Source organism: Salmo salar, chromosome ssa20, assembly GCF_905237065.1.
Source record: "Salmo salar chromosome ssa20, Ssal_v3.1, whole genome shotgun sequence".
NCBI lineage: Eukaryota > Metazoa > Chordata > Actinopteri > Salmoniformes > Salmonidae > Salmo > Salmo salar.
In genome coordinates, this window is record NC_059461.1 from 34,564,351 (window position 1) to 34,581,977 (window position 17,627).

Below are 17,627 nucleotides of genomic sequence, written 5' to 3' on the forward strand. Positions count from 1 at the left end.
CCTACTCATCACCATAATCCTGTCAGATTACCATGTGACTCCCGGCCCTACTCATCACCATTATCACATCAGATTACCATGTGACTCCCAGCCCTACTCATCACCATTATCCCATCAGATTACCATGTGACTCCTGGCCCTACTCATCACCATTATCCCATCAGATTACCATGTGACTCCTGGCCCTACTCATCACCATAATCCTGTCAGATTACCATGTGACTCCTGGCCCTACTCATCACCATAATCCTGTCAGATTACCATGTGACTCCTGGCCCTACTCATCATCATAATCCTGTCAGATTACCATGTGACTCCTGGCCCTACACATCACCATTATCCCATCAGATTACCATGTGACTCCTGGCCCTACTCATCACCATTATCCCATCAGATTACCATGTGACTCCTGGCCCTACTCATCACCATAATCCTGTCAGATTACCATGTGACTCCTGGCCCTACTCATCATCATAATCCTGTCAGATTACCATGTGACTCCTGGCCCTACTCATCATCATTATCCCATCAGATTACCATGTGACTCCTGGCCCTACTCATCACCATTATCCCATCAGATTACCATGTGACTCCTGGCCCTACTCATCACCTCTGTTTCACAGCATTACACACATGTTGACTGGCATTACACTCATGCTGATCCTTATCTAACTAAACCAGGCTTTTCATGGCCAGCGATTTCATAACAAACTCTTCTCTCTAGCAGAACAAAATGTTATTGTAATTTAGAGTGATTATCCTATTATCTCTGCTGCCCTCTCTCTGAATTGTTATTTTTCTATTTTCCAATCCTCTCTTTCTCTCCCCCCTCTCTTTTTACCCTCTTGTCTCCACCCCTCTCTCTCCCTCTTTCTCTGTCTATGTCTGCAGAAGTACTTGTACATTGGCTCACGTTCAGAGGTGCTCCAGCTGCCCTTGGCTAACTGCAGCCGCTATCAGTCGCAGCCAGACTGCCTTCTGTCCCGGGACCCCTACTGCGCCTGGGACAGCGAGGGCCGTGCCTGTGTCCGCATTGACCTCCACCGTGGGTGAGCATGTCTGCCTCTCCCCTCTGCCCCTGCTCAGGGGTTCTGCCTCCCCCCTTCGCTCCTTCCCCTCCTCTCCCTTCTGCCCCTGCTCAGTGGGCTGGGTCTGACTGTGCCAGCAGCAGCTCAGTGGAGGCTTCTCAGACAGTATAGCAAAAATACATGTTATTAATGCCTGTTCTCTGTGCTCTCTGTTCCCACAGGTCTACCTCCTCCCTATCCCAAGATCTGATGCTGGAGAGATTCAGCAGGAGCAAAGCCAAGTTTGACAAGCCTGTGGCCATCCCCAGCCCTGGTGAGTGGGAAAGAGAAACTGGACTGGTGGCCCCTGGTGGTGATAGCTCATCACTACAGCTGAGTTGTTGAATGGAGTTTTTGAATGTTAAGTTGAGCTAAGAGTTGATAATTGAAATCTAATAGAGTGAATTGAACTCAATTGAACTTAGAGTTGATGAGTTGAACTTAGAGTTCAGGATATAAACATCTTGGCTAACACATACCCTCTCTCTCTCTCCCAGACAACTCTCGGCTGAGGAATGTGACAGTAGTGGTAGAATCAGACATGGTGCTGCCCTGCCAGCTGGTGTCCAACCTGGCCCAGCCCTCCTGGGTCCTCAACGACCGCGAGCTGCAGCTAGGAGACGAGGAGGCCGGGGGGCCACGCTTCGACCAGGCCCTGAAGGCTCTGGTGGTCCCCAACGCCATGCCAGTGCACGCGGGACGCTACGTGTGCTACTCCGAGGAGCAGGGGGTCAAGTTCCAGACGGAGCGCTACCAGGTGTCGGTGGTGGCCAGCGCCCCTGTGGTCATGGCGGCCCGGGCTCCTGATGGCAGCATGGGTCTGTTCTGGGTGTTGGTGATCACCCTGGGGGCCGCCTGTTTATTACTATTGGTGGCAGCTCTGTATCTGAGGAGACGTCTGAAGCTGGCCCTAGGCAAAGGGGCGGACATGAAGCCTCTGGAGAGCACCCTGGTCTACCCCATCACCCTGCCCAAGGAGCCACCCACCTTCGTGCCCAGCAAAATGCCCAGCGACGAGGACCGCTTCTGGGAGACGGGGGCCAACTACTACTACTCAGACGGCTCTCTGAAGATCGTTCCGGGCCACGCCCTGTGCCCCAGCAGCCAGTCTCACCACCACGCTCCAACGGCGTCTCCCAGCACCATCCCCGGCCAGCCCATCCATTCCCCCAGCCGGCTCAGCCTTACCAACATCAGGGGTTCCGGCAGCAACGGCTACATCCGCCTCAACCTAAGCTCGGCCGGGGAGGAGAGGGTTAGCGGGGCTGGTTCTGGTGGAGGAGGGCTGGGGCTGAGTGGGGGCGGGAACGACTACTCCAGCCCCTTCAAGGAGGAGCTGCGTCGGACCCTGCAGCAGAGGAGCGTGCTGCCTGACGCCAACCCTGAAGAGTCGTCTGTGTAGTATTTCTCCGCGCCTGCCGTAATGAAAAAACAAAAGAGACAACGAACGGCAACTAACCTACCTCCCTCCTCTCTCTCTCTTTCTCGGCTCCACTGTCACTCCATGCTCTTTCTCTCTCTCTCTTTCTGCCAATGCTTGTTTGGCTGACTCTGTGACTGGCAGAAGACGCTTTTAGCACAGAGCATGTGATGTGACACACGCCCAATATTCATCAGCATCCGCTCCTGTTATTATTGTGTTCCATCCGCTCCTTTTATTACTGTGTTCCATCCGCTCCTTTTATTATTGTGTTCCATCCGCTCCTTTTATTATTGTGTTCCATCCGCTCCTGTTATTATTGTGTTCCATCCGCTCCTGTTATTATTGTGTTCCACCGGCTCCTATTTATTATTGTGTTCCATCCGCTCCTGTTATTATTGTGTTCCACCCGCTCCTGTTATTATTGTGTTCCATCCGCTCCTGTTATTATTGTGTTCCATACGCCAAACTGGCTGTCACATTTTAACTTCTTCAGCAGTTTAACTTGCTTTTGCAAATCTCAAGCTGTGTAAATTCTGTATTTAAAGACAATTGAACGCAGAGGGCCTACACCTCAAGCATGGCAGTCAAACAAATGGAAAGGTTTCCTGAGAGCACTGCTTCATGATAAGAGAGGACCAAGAACTCATGACAAGGTTGTAGCTTCAGCGCTATACCAATCATCCAATAATCAAGCAGTATGAGTCGACTGACTGAAAGATGGAGGAGCTGGCTTGACTTTTTTCTGTTCTGTTGGAGAATTTTTTGCTTTCTGCACTTAACATGGGAGTATGGGAGTCGATTTTGTATTTGTGAGCAAAGAGAGTGAGAGAGTCACATAAAAGACAAATGAATCTCAAAAGCAAGACGACAATCACGTTCCTCTCTCCGGGGGTAAAACCTGGGAAGGAAAGGGAGGGATGAAGAGAGAGAAAATGAAGGGAGCTTTGCGTGAAAGACACAGGGGGTTTACATGAAGGACAAACTCTCAATTAGACTTTCTCGGCTCGATTTGTACTTTTTTTTACGTTGTCAGTCTTTCCTCTGAGAAAGTCTTCAATCCCTGCCACATTGATATATTGTGACAATTTAAATTAAGACATTTTTATGTGTTGTTTTTCTATGTCTTACGGACTACAGAAGCAACAAATGGAGACCAATGGCTTTAAAGCACCCCTCTGTGAATGAGAATGTGAGAGAAGCATGTACAATCCTCTCCTATCCCTGCTCAAGGTAGATCTCTCCCCAAATAACCTCCACACTAGTAAATACATTTTAGTACTACTTTTGCAATAACTGCACTACACATTTACACAAGTGGTTCATGGGAATTTCAGTTAAACCCATTCAGATACACGTCCTTGTGATGTGATTATGGAAATTTCTGTTTGACATAATCCCACAACAGAACCTACAACAGCACATTCACTTATTATTCAGAATTTGAGATGAGACGAAGGCATTGCTTTCAGTCATGTAGTGGAGACGGCACGGGGGAATGTAGGTAAACTCACTAAACTGTTGCGACTGCAGTGGATGTCTCAACAAGTGCTTTATAATATGTATGTGTATGGGCGGGGCTGGTGGCAGGTTGAACTGCCAAAAGGAGCCCTCCCTCCCCTGCACTGCCCTGAATGCCAAACCTGGTGGATGTAGTAGTGTGTCCTGGAGGGGACGGGCCACAGCACTGTACCTGTCCTAGACACACCCTTTAATAACCCCTTATTTCCCTAAACCCCACCCACCCACCTACCTACCTACCTACCTACCTACCGATGTCCAGAGAATGACCTGGCGCTACTGTGGAAAGCCTGAATTCAGAGAGGATGGACACTGAACTGTAAACCCACGCTGCCTGTGCTGTTAGAGGGACAAGCAGACAACAGATGGAAGATAGATGAATGGCCTGTGACAAACCAACGGCTCCAGAGAGCGATTAGAGGCTCATCAATCAGAGGTATGGTTCGCTCTCTCTCTCTGAAAGCCTACAGACACCTATCCTGATCCCAGATCTGTTTGTGCTGTCATTCCAACTACTAGGTCATTGTTATGACTTGGCGTAGGAGTTGATGTAGGAGTTGGCAAGACAGTACAAACAAATCTGGGACCAGCCTAAGAGACACCCAAAGACCTAGCCAGAAAAAGAACTGCCATGATCAAGTTTTACAGCCTTGCATATACAATTAAATCTACTGCTCCAGGGACTACATATCACTATGTGTGCCCACTCTAACCTGTTCCTCTTCCTGTGCTTTGTCTTCCAGGGGTGGCTTTGTGACACATCTGCAGGGACCAGAGAACAACACAACACAAAGGAGGAACAAGAGGAGTACGATGTTTCTTTCTTTCTCACCAAAATGTATACTAGAGACAGCTGAAGGGGAAGTAGAATATTGTAATGATCCCTGGGTTGAAGAGGTACTTACTTGGCCATCAGTGGTTAGTTCATCCTAGTGTTGCATGATCTTCTCTGCAAATATACTGTACACATCTCTGATGACATGATCATAATTGTAAAAGAAGTGTATCATGTTTCAAACTTTTGCAGACACTAATGTTTTCTACTAAAAAAAGTTTAATTTATGATTAAGAGTTGTTAAGGACTTGTTCATGAATTTGTCCATCTTCTTAACATGTTTACTTTCGCTGTGCCTCTTCACCTTCGGATAAGCCAAAGTAGACTGCAGTTGCTTTTTTGAAAAGGTGTATTATTAGATATTATTTTATTATTCCACTTCGATATTTAAGTTTCAACAGTCTGTCCAACTTCAGTTCAAAGAACTCTCATGCCTGGAACTTTCCTGCATATTTTATTTAGAGCTTAATTTTCTTCAGAAGGCAACAAGCTTGTGGATGGTTAACATCCTGTTTAGATGTCAGTAGTAATCTACTGAAGCCGATCCCTGACTTCCTACCACATGAGAAAGTAAACAAATCATCAGAGCGTCATAGGACCAACCAAGCAAAGCAACTTCCTTTTAACCACATGATAACTTGTGATTTCATGATCTGAGGTTTGATATAAAATCTTAAATATTTATACACCCATTTAATATGTATAGATTGAATATGTTACCAAGCACTGGTTCAGACACTTTACAATCTGTTAACATTGCTGTGAATTCAAGCTACTGGAGCTGTTAAGATTGGTATAGATATTTAACTGATTTGTCTTACAATTATGTATTTAAAAAAATCCTTGGACATTATGTCTGATATGTCATAAAACTCTCTTAGAAGAAAATTATCCATCTAACTCACAAAAGTGATGTAAGGCACAATCCCCCCAAAAAATCAGCATGTGCAATTCTGGATCTATATAGGCTCGTTATTACTGCCCTACCAAGCAAAAAGGCAGTGACTGCTCATAGTGGATCTGAGAAAAATGGCTTTTATTTACCTTGGTTTCACAGTAACTTTATGCAGTTACTGCTAACATGACCCCCATTTTCTCCAAACCACAATACAATAGAGGCAGGATACATGTCCACATGATTAAGCATGTATTTAATGTAGCAAAAATGACATTAACTAATTTTCGACCAAATGAGCAGTTACTGCCTTTTTGGAGATTACACTCTGCCTGTCAAAAACAACGCTTTCCACAATCTTCTCACCTAAGCCTTTTTATTCTGTTGTTTTTCAATAATATTATTATATTACCATTATTATTAATTTCCTTTTTGGATTTAAGTTGCAAAAGTTCATCTGGCTGTTTGTTCTTAATCTTTTAATGTTTATGAAAGGATGTTAAGTAACTTATTTTGCTTGTAAAAACATGTCGATATTTATTATCATTGTACATATGTCCTTATTTTTTTATATGTGTATATATACATGAATAAAAGTAGAAATCTACTCAAATTGTGTATGTGTGTGCTGGGGATTCATGTAAATGAACCACCAAACCAAGAGACTGGGTGTAAGCATAAACATCCCAGTTATCCAACATTCAAGGGTAGAAAATGATACTATAAATTTAAATCAGAGTGAGCTTCAACTCATTAGTGAGATATCAGCCTGGGCATTCAGTGCATTAGAGGCAGAATGTGCAGAGGAAGGATGTAGGCCTAGTCGTATACTCTCACTAATTGAAACAAGTAGCTATGGGAAAAGAACAGGAAACACAAACATCACACATGTTATGTAGGAACTTATTTAAGATACCTCATTAAAGATTCTTCTTTATCACACATGGGAATTATAATGGTTATATAAGGGCTTCGTAAAGAAACTGAACCAATTAGTAATATTACACTTACTTTTTAGCCTACACTCTTATACAGAGCAACCCAACATTTGGGTTAAGTTGCTCAAGGGAACATTGACAAATTTTACACATAGGGGATTCAAACCAGTGACCTTTCAGTTACTGGCCCAACACTCTTAACCACTGGGCTACCTGCCACCCTAACATCTTAAATGAGGCCTACTGGCCTTGTGCTTTTGGAGTCCTTTTTTGAACATGTCATTCATTCTATTATTCTATTAGGCTCAATATAATATTCTATTAGGCCTGATATTAGGTTGTGTTATTATTATATTCTATTAAGCCTCTGTCAGAGCCGTTCAACTCACCTTGAGCAAAGCCTGGGAGCCAAGGCTATATTCTAATAGGCCTGGTTCTATTTTATTAGGCCTGATACAGTATAAGGCCTATTATTCTATTCTATCAGGCCTATTCTCTCTCCAGTTTCAAGGCCTGCATTACCATGTCTAGTGTTAATCCAGTCTCCTCTTCCCTGTCCACGTTGTGCCTGCTGCTTGCCCGTATGCCTGGTGCTAGCGAAGCCACATGCTCTCAGTGTGCCAGACCCAGAGACCCAGCTGTGGGGAGGGAGAGGTGGGAGTGTGATGTCACAGAGTACACAGCTGGGCCACAGAGAATGCTTTAATCTCCTCTTTATAGGTCACCAACCACGGCTATGTATGCTCTTACTCATCTCATCGCACTCACATGCACGTACACAGAAACACACGGTCTACAGAGAGAGAAATAAAGTGAGAGACAGAGAGAGAGAGAGAGAGAACATGACAGCCGCACATATGCCCAGGCCGTGAGCAGAGCAACAGGCCCAACCCCCACTAGTACACCCGCCCAAACACCATCCCGTGACCTAAGAGGTATGTATCAGATGCTCAACATGCTCTGCTCACACCTACTGTAATGGTCCCAGCCTAAACCACACGAAAACAACACTAGACACTATGGAACACAAAGCTTACTATCTCATCCTGGAATATACAAGGTCTGAGGTTATCTACCTTTGGCCTAAAGAGCAGGAACAGACTTCATCAAAAAAATTGGAAATACAGACATTGTCATCCTACAAGAAACATGGTATGGAGGAGACGGACCAACTGGTTGCCTTCTAGGTTACAGAGAGCTGGTAGTCCCATTCACCAAACTACCAGGTGTGAAACAGGGAAGGGACTCAGGGGGTATGATAATTTGGTATAGAGCAGACCTAACTCACTCCATTAAATTAGTCACAACATCTGGCTTGAAATTAATAAGGAAATTATCTCAACAGAGAAAAATGTCCTTGTGTGCTACCTACAGTATATCCCCCCAGTAGAATCCCCATACTTTAACGATGACATATTCTCCATCCTAGAGGGGGAGATCAGCCATTTCCAGGCCCAGGGACATGTAGTAGTCTGTTGCCACTTTAATGCCAGAACCGGACAAGAACCTGACACTCTCAGCACACAGGAAAACAAACAGTATTCCCTCTAAATATGCTCCTCTAGACACAACTATCACAAAACAAGCAACAAAAATGGGTCACAACTCCTGCAGCTCTGTCACACGCTGGGTCTGTACATAGTCAATGGTAGGCTTCGAGGTGACTCCAATGGTAGGTACACCTACGGCTCATTCCTTGGCAGTAGTACTGTAGATTACTTTATCACTGACCTCAACCAAGAGTCGCTCAGAGTGTTCACAGTCAGCCCACTAACACCCCTATCAGATCACAGCAAAATCACACTCTACCTGAACAGAGCAATACTCAATCATGAGGCATCAACGCCAAAGGAGCTGCACAATATTAAGAAATGCTATAGATGGAAGGAAAGTAGTGTAGAAACATACCAAAAAACAATTAGGCAACAACAAATGCAATCCCTTTTAGACAACTTCCTGGACAAAACAGTTCACTGCAATTGTGAAGGTGTAAACTTTACAGTAGAAAACCTAAAAAGTGTATTTGACCTTTCAGCTTCCCTATCAAATCAAAAAATTTCAAGCAGACAACCTAAGAAAATTAAAAACAATGACAAATGGTTTGATGAAGAATGCAAAAACCTAAGAAAGAAAATGAGAAACCTATCCAACCAAAAACATAGAGACCCAGAAAACCTGAGTCTACGCCTTCACTATTGTGAATCACTAAAACAATACAGAAATACACTATGGAAAAAGAAGGAACAGCACGCTAGAAATCAGCTCAATGTAATTTTAGAATCCATAGAATCGAACCAATTCTGGGAAAAGTTTAACACACTAAACAAACAACAACATGAAGAGTTATCTATCCAAAATGGAGATGTGTGGATTAACCACTTTTCTAATTTCAATTGGCTATACTTAAACTCTTTAACATCATCTTCAGCTCTGGCATCTTCCCCAATATTTGGAACCAAGGACTGATAACCCCAATTTACAAAAGTGGAGACAAATTTGAACCCAATAACTACCGTGGGATATGCGTCAACAGCAACCTTGGGAAAATCCTCTGCATTATCATTAACATCAGACTTGTACATTTCCTCAGTGAAAACAATGTACTGAGAAAATGTCAAATTGGCTTTTTGCCAAATTACAGTACGGCAGACCACGTATTCACCCTGCACACCCTAATTGACAAACATACAAAACAAAACAAAGGCAAAGTCTTCTCATGCTTTGTTGACTTCAAAAAAGCTTTTGACTCAACTTGGCATGAGGGTCTGCTGTATAAATTGAAAGAAAGTGGTGTTGGGGGAAACACATACCTCATTATAAAATCCATGTACACAAACAACAAGTGTGCATTTAATATTGGCAAAAAACACACACATTTCTTTTCACAAGGTCGTGGGGTGAGACAGGGATGCAGTTGCAAGGGCACTAGAACAGTCTACAGCACCTGGCCTCACCATCCTAGAATCTGAAGTCAAATGTCTACTGTTTGCTGATGATCTGGTGCTTCTGTCCCCAACCAAGAAGGGCCTACAGCAGCACCTAGATCTTCTGCACAGATTATGTCAGACATGGGCTCTGACAATAAATCTCAGTAAGACAAAAATAATGGTGTTCCAAAAAAGGTCCAGTTGTCAGGACCGGAAATACAAATCCCATCTAGAGACCGATGCCCTAGAGCACACAAAAAACTATACATACCTCGGCCTAAGCATCAGCGCCACAGGTTACTTCCACAAAGCTGGGAACGATCTGAGAGACAAGGCAAGAAGGGCCTTCTATGCCATCAAAAGGAACATGAAATTTGACATACCAATTAGGATCTGTCTAAAAATACTTGAATCAGTTACAGAACTCATTGCACTTTTGTGTTGTGAGGTCTGGGGTTCGCTCACTAACCAAGAATTCACAAAACGGGACAAACACCAAATTGAGACTCCGCATGCAGAATTCTGCAAAAATATCCTAAGCGTACAATTTAAAACACCAAATAATTCATGCAGAGCAGAATTAGGCCGATACCCGCTAATTATCAAAATCCAGAAAAGAGACGTTAAATTCTTCCATAACAAAGCCATCACCTACAGAAGATGAACCTGGAGAATAATCCCCTAAGAAAGCTGGTCGTGGGGCTCTGTTCACAAACACAAAAAGACCCCACAGAGCCCCAGGACAGCAACACAAATAGACCCAAACAAATCAGGAGAAAACAAAAAGATAATTATTGACACATTGGAACGAATTAACAAAAAAACAGAGAAAACTGGAATGCTATTTGGCCCTAAACAGAGAGTACACAGTGGCAGAATACCTGACCACTGTGACTGACCCAAAATTAAGGAAAGCTTTAACTATGTACATACTCAGTGAGCATAGCCTTGCTCTTGAGAAAGGTCGCTGTAGGCAGACCTGGCTCTGAATAGAAGACAGGCTGTGTGCACAGTGCCTACAAAATGAGGTGGAAACTGAACTGCCCTTCTTAACCTCCTGCCAAATGTATGACCGTATTAGAGACAAACATTTTTCCTTCAGATTGCACAGACTACAAAGAATTCGAAAACAAATCAAACTTTGATAAACTCCCATATCTATTGGGTGAACTACCACAGTGTGCAATCACAGCAGCACGATTTGTGATCTGTTGCCACAAAAAAAGGGCAACCAGTGAAGAACGAACACCATTGTAAATACAACCCATATTTATGTTTATTTATTTTCCCTTTTGTGCTTTAACTATTTGCTGTAAAGCGTCTCTGTGTAGCTGGTGCGACGAGTCAGGCACAGGACAGCAGATATGAGTAATGAAAGCAATTTACTCAATAATATCACAATACACATTGTGCCACAAATACGGACCGCAATACAAATAAACAATTACTCACAAACAAACATGGGGGAACAGAGGGTTAAATAATGAACAAGTAATTGGGGAATTGAAACCAGGTGTGTAAGACAAAACAAATGGAAAATGAAAAGTGGATCAGCGATGGCTAGAAGGCCGGTGACGTCGACCGCCGAATGAACAAGGAGAGGGACCGACTTCGGCGGAAGTCGTGACTTTACCCTCCCTTGACGCGGCTTCAGCAGCACGCCGACACCAACCTCGGGGATGACCCGGAGGATGAGGGGCAGGGCGATCCGGATGGAGACGGTGGAACTCCCGCAGCAACGAAGGGTCCAAGACGTCCTCCACCGGCACCCAGCATCTCTCCTCCGGACCGTACCCCTCCCACTCCACGAGGTACTGAAGGCCCCTCGCCCGATGCCTCGAGTCCAGGATGGCTCGAACAGCATACGCCGGGGCCCCCTCGATGTCCAGAGGGGGCGGAGGAACCTCCCGCACCTCAGACTCCTGGAGTGGACCAGCCACCACCGGCCTGAGGAGAGACACATGGAACGAGGGATTAATACGGTAATCTGGGGAAGCTGTAACCTGTAGCATACCTCGTTCAGTCTCCTCAAGACTTTGAATGGCCCCACAAACCGCGGACCCAGCTTCCGACAGGGCAGGCGGAGGGGCAGGTTTTGGGTCGAGAGCCAGACCCGGTCCCCTGAAGCGAAGAGCGGGGACTCACTGCGGTGGTGGTCGGCACACGCCTTCTGCTGCCTCACGGCCCGTTGCAGGTGCACATGGGCGGCGTCCCTGGTCTCCTCCTAGCGCTTAAACAATTTGTCCAAAGCAGGAGCTTCAATCTGGCTCTGATGCCAAGGTGCCAGAACCGGCTGATACCCCAGTACGCACTGGAAGGGAGAGAGGTTAGTAGAGGAGTGGCAGAGTGCGTTTTGGGCCATCTCTGCCCAGGGGATGAACGCCGCCCACTCCCCCGGCCGGTCCTGGCAATATGACCGCAGAAACCTACCCACATCCTGGTTTACTCTCTCCACCTGCCCATTACTCTCGGGGTGAAAACCTGAGGTGAGGCTGACCGAGACCCCCAGACGTTCCATGAACGCTCTCCATACCCTGGACATGAACTGGGGACCCCGATCACAGACTATGTCCTCAAGCACCCCGTAGTGCCGGAAGACGTGAGTGAACAGGGCCTCCGCAGTCTGTAGGGTCGTAGGGAGACCGGGCAAAGGGAGGAGACGGCAGGACTTAGAAAACCGATCCACAACAACCAGGATCGTGGTGTTGCCCTGTGAGGGAGGAAGATCCGTCAGGAAGTCCACCGACAGGTGCGACCACGGCCGTTGTGGAACGAGTAGGGGTTGTAACTTCCCTCTGGGCAGGTGCCTGAGAGCCTTGCACTGGGCGCACACCGAGCAGGAGGAAACATAAACCCTCACATCCTTGGCCAAGGTGGACCACCAGTACTTCCCACTAAGGCAACGCACCGTCCGACCGATGCCAGGGTGACCAGAGGAGGGTGACGTGTGGGCCCAATAGATCAAACGGTTGCAGACAGCAGACGGAACGTACAGGCGCCCAGCTGGACACTGGGGGGGAGTGGGCTCTGTGCGTAACGCCCGCTCGATGTTCGCGTCCAGCTCCCACACCACCGGTGCCACCAGGCAAGAGGCCGAAAGTATGGGAGTGTGATCCATGGACCGCTCCTTTGTGTCATACATCCGGGACAGCGCGTCTGCCTTAGCATTCTGGGAACCTGGTCTGTAGGACAGAGTGAAAACAAAAGGGGTAAAGAACATGGCCCACCTTGCCTGGCGAGGGTTCAGTCTCCTCGCTGCCCGGATGTACTCCAGATTGCGGTGGTCAGTCCAGATGAGAAAAGGGTGTTTAGCCCCCTCAAGCCAATGTCTCCACGCCTTCAGAGCCTTGACAACAGCCAACAGATCCCGGTCCTCCACATCATAGTTTCGCTCCGCCGGGCTGAGCTTCTTCGAAAAGAAAGCACAGGGGCGGAGCTTTGGTGGCGAGCCCGAGCGCTGAGAGAGCACGGCTCCTATCCCAGCCTCAGACGCGTCCACCTCCACTATGAACACCAAAGAGGGATCCGGATGAGTCAGCACGGGAGCCGAGGTAAACAGAGCCTTCAGGTGACCAAAAGCCCTGTCCGCCTCAGCCGACCACTGCAGCCCCACCGGTCCCCCCTTCAACAGTGAGGTAATGGGAGCCGCTACCTGACCAAAACCCCGGATAAACCTCCGGTAGTAGTTGGCAAACCCTAGAAACCGCTTCACTTCCTTTACCGTGGTGGAAGTCGGCCAATTACGCACGGCTGAAATGCGGTCACTCTCCATCTCCACCCTTGAAGTGGAAATGCGGTACCCTAGGAAGGAGATGGACTGTTGGAAGAACAGACATTTCTCAGCCTTGACGTACCGGTCATGCTCCAACAGTCGACCAAGCACCCTGCGCACCAGGGACACATGCTCGGCACGTGTAGCGGAGTATATCAGAATGTCGTCGATATACACCACTACACCCTGCCAGTGCAGGTCCCGGAAAATCTCGTCAACAAAGGCCTGGAAGACTGATGGAGCATTCCTCAACCCGTACGGCATGACGAGGTACTCATAGTGCCCTGAGGTGGTACTAAATGCCGTCTTCCACTCGTCCCCCTCCTGGATACGCACCAGGTTGTAAGCGCTCCTGAGATCCAATTTTGTGAAGAAGCACGACCCCGTGCATTGACTCGATCGCACTGGCGATGAGAGGCAGCAGGTAGCTGTACCTCACAGTGATCTGATTGATACCTCGATAGTCAATACACGGGCGCAGACTCCCATCCTTCTTCTTTACAAAATAAAACTTGAGGAGGCAGGTGAAGTGGAGGGCCGAATGTATCCCTGCCCCAGGGATTTGGAGACATATGTTTCCATAGCCGCCGTCTCCTCCTGTGACAGAGGATACACGTGACTCCTGGGAAGTGCTGCATCTACCAGGAGATTTATCGCACAATCCCCCGTCGATGGGGTGGTAATTTAGTTGCCCTCTTCTTACAGAAGGCGAGAGCCAAATCGGCATATTCTGAGGGGATGCGCATGGTGGAGACCTGGTCTGGACTTTCCACCGTAGTCGCACCGATGGAAACCCCTACACACCTCCCTGAGCACTTTCATGACCACCCCTTGAGAGCCCTCTGTTGCCACGAAATAGTGGGGTCGTGACAGGCCAACCAGGGTAGGCCCAGCACCACGGAAAACGCAGGAGAATCAATAAGGAAGAGACGGATTCTTTCCTTGTGACCCTCCTGCGTAACCATGTCTAGTGGAGCGGTGGCCTCCCTAATCAGCCCTGACCCTAAAGGTCGACTATCTAGGGCGTGCACAGGGAAGGGCATATCCACAGGAACAAGGGGGATCCCTAAACTATGGGCAAATGAACAGTCAATAAAATTCCCAGCTGCGCCTGAATCTACGAGTGCCTTATGCTGGGAATGCGGGGAAAACTCAGGAAATGTAATAAACACATACTCGTGAGCAACAGGGGGCTCTGGGTGAGCCTGGTGCCGACTCACCTGGGGTGACACGATAGTGCCCTGCCTGCTGCCTCGACTCCCTGAGGAACCCCCCCAGCACCGACCAGCAGTGTGCCCTCTGCGGCCATAGATGGTGCAGGGAATGACCCTTCCTCCGGTCGCCCTAAACGCAGCACCTCCCAGCTCCATGGGCATCGGATCGGAGGTGCTGGGGTATGGAACTGACGGGCCCCGATCCGGACGTCCGCGGGTGGCCAGCAGGTTGTCCAGCCGGATGGACAGGTCCACCAGCTGGTCCAACGTGAGGGTGGTGTCTCGGCAGGCCAACTCCCGACCGACGTCCTCGCGCAGACTGCACCGGTAGTGATCGATCAGGGCCCTGTCGTTCCATCCTGCGCTGCTGGCCAGGGTCCGGAAGTCCAAAGCGAAATCCTGCATGCTCCTCATCCCCTGCCTCAGGTGGAACAGACGTTCACCCGCCGCTCGACCCTTAGGCGGGTGGTCAAAAGCTGCCCGAAAGCGGTGGTTGAACTCCGCGTAATGGTCCAACGCTGCATCTCCCTCACTCCATACGGCGTTGGCCCACTCCAGGGCTTTGCCTGAGAGGCAGGAGACGAGGGCAGTCACGGTCTCACGTCCCGAAGGAGCCGGTGGACGGTCGACAGGTAGAGCTCCAGCTGGAGTAGGAACCCCTGGCATCCGGCAGCCGTCCCATCATACTCCCTTGGGAGTGCGAGCCAAATCCCGCTGGGACCATGTGAAGGAGTGGTGGACAGTGGAGCCTGCTGTAGTGGGGCTGGTGGAGGCGTTGAAAGACCTCCTTCTCTCTCCCATCTATCCATCGTCTGCAGCACGCGATCCATGGCGGTGCCCAGACATTGTAACATAGTCGCGTGCTGCTGGACGCGCTCTTCGACCGCAAAAGGGGGGTCGTCTGCTCCTGCTGACTCCATTTCAGGTGAGTAATTCTGTAAAGCGTCTGTGTGTAGCTGGTGAGATGAGTCAGGCGCAGGACAGTAGATATGAGTAATAAAAGCAATTTACTCAATAATATCACAATACACGTTGTATAAATACAAGGCCACAAATACAGACCGCAATACAAATAAACAATTACTCACAAACAAACATGGGGGAACAGAGGGTTAAATAATGAACAAGTAATTGGGGAATTGAAACCAGGTGTGTAAGACAAAGACAAAACAAATGGAAAATGAAAAGTGGATCGGCGATGGCTAGAAGGCCGGTGACGTCGACCGCCGAACGCCGCCCGAACAAGGAGAGGGACCGACTTCGGCAGAAGTCGTGACATTAACACATTGTTACAATACTGTATATAGACATAATATGACATTTGAAATGTCTGTATTATTTTGGAACTTGTGTGAGTGTCATGACGTTGGCCTGTGGGTAAGGTTTATGACCCCCCCATAAATACCTTTCCCCCTTCCCCTCTCTCTCTGACCCTACTGAAGGACTGTTGAATAGCATTTGTTAAATATAGAGAGTCTGGGAACATCAAACAAATGGGGAAAAGGAACCATATTTCGGTAATAGAACCAGTTGGAAATATGTGTTGGAACTTAATGAGTATGGATGTCAGTTCGGTTGTCATCTGAGACATTATGACTGATGACAGGACGACATAAACTGTACCTGGGAAAGTCCACAAATTCTAGTTTTCAAATTCACATGGAATTGTTGAGCAATTTACATGTTTGATATTGAGATTGTTTGTTAGGAGATTAAATGTAATTTTAGCTTCCAAATGAAAGAATTGGGTTTTCATAAGGAAAGTGCCCTGCTTAAATCAGTGGCCCGCCCTTGTGAAGAGACAGGGGTTATAAACGATGAAACACACCCTTCTCCACTCGCCACTATATAAGACAATGACACAATGTAACCAGGAGTTCCACTACGTGAGGTCTGCAGCCTCTGCGTTACAAGGACACACATGTGAAGTACAGAACTAAGCCAACCTCGGCGTGAGCTTTGGTTGTGAATGGTATGAACTTTGAACTTATTCACTACAGAAATGATACTTCCTAGCCATTGAGTTAGCAGCGGCCGCTGTAGACGTGGGCTAGGAAAGGACGGACGACGGATCCAGTCTAACACAGATGAAGATACTACAACGTATCCACTTTACCACCATTGACATTCTTCCGAGAACAGGAAGATCCCTATTTACTATAGCATAGCTGCTGTTTTTTTTGTTCCTCAGTCTTCCCGCTCTTTCATTCAAGCCCAACCCCCTTTCTTTGTGTAACAAGCCGCCATGTCGGCCCCGTCCACCAGAGTCGTTTTCTGTATGACATCATTTGTATTCTGTGTATATGTAATTCTGTGTGATTAGTTAGGTATTTAGTAAATAAATAATTAAACCCAATTTTGTATTGCTGATTCAACTTGTTAGCCAGGGTTCGTGAAGATAACCAAGAATTTACAACTTTCATTATGAGACTGAAAATAAGGTGACGATTAATATTGACTGCTATCGATGTAAAATAATACTACGTTTTTAAGAGTTTATTCGGAAGATAACGGCTCTATGAACACTCTTCCGTGGTGTCCCGACTTTCTAGTTAATTACATTTACATGATTAGCTAATCAGGTGATGTTAATTACAGAGAAATGATTTTATAGGATAGCATGTCATATCACTTAATCTGGCATAGCCAAAGACACGACAGTGAGTGTAATATTTATGTTTATTTTCAATTTTGTGCTTTAACTATTTGCACATTGTTACAACACTGTATATAGACATAATATGACATTTGAAATGTCTTTATTATTTTGGAACATGTGTGAGTGTAATATTTACTGTTCACTTTTTATTGTTTATTTCACTTTTGTTTATTATATATTTCACTTGCTTTGGCAATGTAAACATATGTTTCCCATGCCAATAAAGCCCCTTGAATTGGAACTGAATTGAGAGGACATGAAGGGAAGCAGACTGCTCTGCAGATGTGAATTAGGAGGTGGATGTGCTGTAGAGGGAGAGATAGTGAGTGGAAGGAAGAAAACAGTACATCAGATTTTCTGTAGTCTTTCTTCCTACAAT

The 17,627-nt window shown here is 46.9% G+C and overlaps 1 protein-coding gene across 2 annotated transcripts in view; it reads left to right on the plus strand.

Moving 5' to 3' along the window:
• Positions 1–6,345, plus strand: part of LOC106580489 (semaphorin-4C) — an 89,014-nt gene extending 82,669 nt beyond the window's left edge. For both annotated transcript variants that reach the window (XM_014161612.2, XM_014161613.2), the window contains 4 exons: positions 892–1,049; positions 1,250–1,341; positions 1,565–4,444; positions 4,752–6,345. In XM_014161612.2, coding sequence (XP_014017087.1) covers positions 892–1,049; positions 1,250–1,341; positions 1,565–2,469 — 1,155 coding nt within the window. In that variant the 3' untranslated portion in view covers positions 2,470–4,444; positions 4,752–6,345. The remainder of the gene's footprint in view (positions 1–891; positions 1,050–1,249; positions 1,342–1,564; positions 4,445–4,751) is intronic.
• Positions 6,346–17,627: the final 11,282 nt, after the last annotated feature.